The sequence below is a fragment of the Myodes glareolus genome, chromosome X (genome assembly GCF_982192425.1).
Source record: "Myodes glareolus chromosome X, mMyoGla1.1, whole genome shotgun sequence".
NCBI classification, from domain to species: Eukaryota; Metazoa; Chordata; class Mammalia; order Rodentia; family Cricetidae; genus Myodes; species Myodes glareolus.
The window spans coordinates 124,649,793-124,653,511 of NC_142053.1; the positions used below are offsets into that span (position 1 = coordinate 124,649,793).

Consider the following 3,719-nt stretch of genomic DNA (forward strand, 5'->3'; position numbering starts at 1 on the left):
ATGATAATCTATTAGTCTGTGTATCACATAAAAGAAACACATAGACTGAAAGTTTAAAAAAAATTGGAAAGCATGCAAGATATAAATTGTAAGCCTAACAGGGAGGAGCACAGAGAAAAATGTAGAGCTCAATAAAAATCAATAAAACTATTATTGATACCATGCAGTGTTAACTAGAGTGTGGGAAATTTACTACACATTATTGCTGGGAATTTAAAAACATATAATGATTCTCTTGGATAATTTGTAATCATTATATCTAATTATAAAATGCAAATGTACTTTGATATGGTATTTTGAGATGCTAAACTGCTTGCACATTGGTACAAGGATGTTTATAATTTATAAGAGTATGAAAAATTTTATGGTCTATCTGTAGAATTAAGATAATAGAGACTATTATCTTTTACCTGTGATATATTTCTGTATCACTGAAAATGAAATGTATTTCCATAGAGAAAACAAACGGCAACCCTACAAAATCCAGAGTGGCAATTTAAGTATGTCACAAAATGCACTTTAAAACAAAAGCCGATGTTCAGCAATTTTTTGAGCCCGAGGTTGAACTTCTTTTAGCATTGCACTGGCATCCTCGTCATAATCCAGTTTACAGGCAAGGGCTAGATCATGAGCTGCTTCTTCCCAGTGACCCAAGAGTCTGTGTGCTTTCCCTCGCCACTTGTATGGCTGAGCTGAATCAGGGTTTATTTCAATGGCTCTGTCACAGTCTCGGATAGCAGCATTTGGCTTCTGTAATTTGATGAACACACTGGCTCTCTTGGCATACAGAATAGCCAAGCGAGGATTTAGTTTGATGGCATCAGTGAATAAGTCAATTGCTTTCTGCAGCTCACCATCATTTAGGGCTTCAATGGCAGCCCCCTTCTTTTCATTTGCTTGATCCATCATCTCCTCAGTTATCTCTCCATTTTCATCTCCCATCTCTTGAGGGGCATCAGTGTCTGGCTCAATTACACCTTCATTGTCAATTTCTAGATCACTCTCCTCACTTGATGGTTCATCTGTCTTTATGCTTTCCTTGTTAGTGGGAAGTAAATAAAACTCATTTAAGTTGATTGAGTTGGACATATGGTTACTAAAGCATCTTGATTTGTCTTTTTTTAATGTTTTATTTCAAAATGGTCTGCTTCAGTGAATTTCTTGGGACCACCAGTATTTGGATCTGACCTGGGTAGAACTGAAATGTTGGACAGAACAGCAGCAAGTCCTAGGTTTTTTTGACCTTGTGTAAGCTCCATTTAAATCTTACACTGTGCTGCAGGGGCGATTTTTATTTTTAGGCATTGCAGTGGAGTTAGAATCCCTAGTTCTGCCATTGTCCACTGTTTCACATAAATGTTCCCTATCATTCCCACATAGAGGAAAAAGTGCTTTCTATGTTTCTGTCAAAAATTACCTTTCCTGTTAGAAAATACCTGTCTGCTTGTCCTCTTGATCTTCTTGTTGAGCTAAAGGTATTTTTTTCACTAGCATCATCACTTTGCAACATAATTGTGGAAGCATATTTATTGCTAGTTTAATTTCATATATAGTAATATGGTCATTGTAAGGTCATACCTGGAACAGCTGTGGTATCTTATTGGACCATTGGGTTGTTTGTTTGAATATTAAACTTTGACACTTGTGAACTCCTATCATATCAGGAGTCTTTGGAAGAGAGCTTCCCTTTGGTTTTAGGTTTGCTTATGAAATTGAGAAACATGCGATTTTAGAGTTGATGTTGAAGTATACATCTTTGTATTTTGAAGAGTTTAAATTGTTTACATATGATGAAAGATTGATTTGTCCTATTTAGCTCTTAAATACTGCAATGTATTTAATGCTTGTTTTCTCTCCTGCTGCAAGGATAAAGAAAAACGATAAATCCACAAAAAAAAAAAACCTTATGGGCTAAATTAAGCTTACTATTGATCAAAGGGTTGAGTGTAAGAGGAAACAATTACAATTGCCTAAGACCACAAAAAAATACATAAAGTAAAAAGTCACAGAGGTACAATAGGCAACTCAAAATACTAATAACAGATTTCAATAAATACGTTCAGTAGCAGTTACGAGACTAGAGAGAATGTTAGTGTGACATAAAAGACTTGAACAACTCTAAGAAGCAAATAGTCCTAAACAAACATCTATACTACATTCCACCCAAGAGTACCAGCACAGACATTCTTATCAGGACAGTGTAGGAAATTCTCCATATTACATCATACATTGGAAGAAGAAAAAGAAAAGAAAAGTATAGAATTAAGAAAACACTTTAAACACGATGGAATGAAGTTAGAATTTGATAACAAGGAAATTTACATAATTTAGGAAATTAGAATCTGTTGAAAGTAAATACTATGACAATGTGTAAAAGAAGAAACTAAAAAGAAAGATTAGAATACATATTGAAAACACCAGAAATGGTGTGAAGGCCTACAAACCCAGCCACTTAAACTGTTGAGGAAGGAGAATTAAAGGTTCAACTACACAGAAAAGATGTTGGAAATCAAAAATGCAAATGAAGACAAATTAAATGAATATATATATATTCATTTAAATTAAAATATAGAATAGCAAATCAATACACAAAATGGATTTAACCCCTTTACAATAATAGGAAACATTTTTTGACAACAACAAAATGTGTAGTGTGTACTCCAACAACCAAGTTTTGCCTTTCAACTGAGTGACCCTCCTCTGCTTCGCTGCTTTTCTTCCTGGGTTGACCTCTCACTGTGGGGTGATATTTTTCAGAAAAGGATCCTCTGTTTACAGAGATACTCATCTCCAATGAGTAACCCTCCTCTGCACTGTAAATTTTTTTGAGGCAACACCTTCTTGTGTGGCAGTTTTTCCCAGGAGAGGGCCTTCTCTTTTCAGAGTTATGCTTTTCAGATGAATGACCCTCCTCTGCAGAGCGGTTTTGGATGGGGTGACTTCTCCCTGCAGTGTGATCTTCACTAGCAGAGGATCTTCTCCCTGCCAAGTTACCTCTCAAATTAGTAGCCCTCCTCTGCAGTGTACCATTCTCTGAAGCAAAACCTCACTGTAAGGTAACATTTCACAGGAGAGGATCCTCTCTTTGCAGAGTTACCCTTTTCAGATAAATGACCCTTTTTGGTAGGGCAGCTTTTGATGAGGCAACCTTCAATAACAGAGGGTACTGTAAATTCTGAGGTACCCATTTCAACTGAGTGCCCCTCATCCACAGGGCATCTTTTCCTCCGAGGCTGACCTTTCACTGTTGTGTGAACTTTACGAGGAAAGGGTCCTATCTTTGCCTAGTTAAAATTCTCAGATGATTGGTTCTCCTCTGCAGAGTAGCTTTTGATTGGACAACCTTCCCCAGCAGGGCGATCTTCATTTGGAGAGCATCTTCTCCTTGTCAAGTTTCCCCTCTTAAATGACTAGCCCTCCTCTGCAGGGTGTATTTTCTAAGGCAAAGTCTCACTGTATGGTGTCATTTCACAGGAGAGGATCCACTCTTTGCAGAATAACGCTCTTCAGATGAATAACCCTTGGAGCAGCATGACTTTTGATTGGATGACCAGTCCTTGCACAGCAATATTCACCAACAGATATTCCTCTCTCCTCAGAGTTGCCCCACTGGAAAGAGTCACTGTCCTCTGCAGGGTACCTTTTTCTGAGGCGACCCCTAAAGTCATCTCCTTCCTTAAAATATTGATCATGAACATAAGGTCCTTTCTTTCATGAAC

General features: G+C 37.3%; 1 protein-coding gene across 1 annotated transcript; it reads right to left on the reverse strand.

Annotated features, from left to right (window-relative positions):
• Window positions 1–519: 519 nt before the first annotated feature.
• On the reverse strand, window positions 520–1,089 carry LOC148117475 (hsc70-interacting protein-like). Its single transcript, XM_087902571.1, has one exon. The coding sequence runs from the start codon at window positions 1,087–1,089 to the stop codon at window positions 520–522; it is 570 nt and encodes a 189-aa protein (XP_087758697.1).
• Between the last annotated feature and the right edge of the window lie 2,630 nt (window positions 1,090–3,719).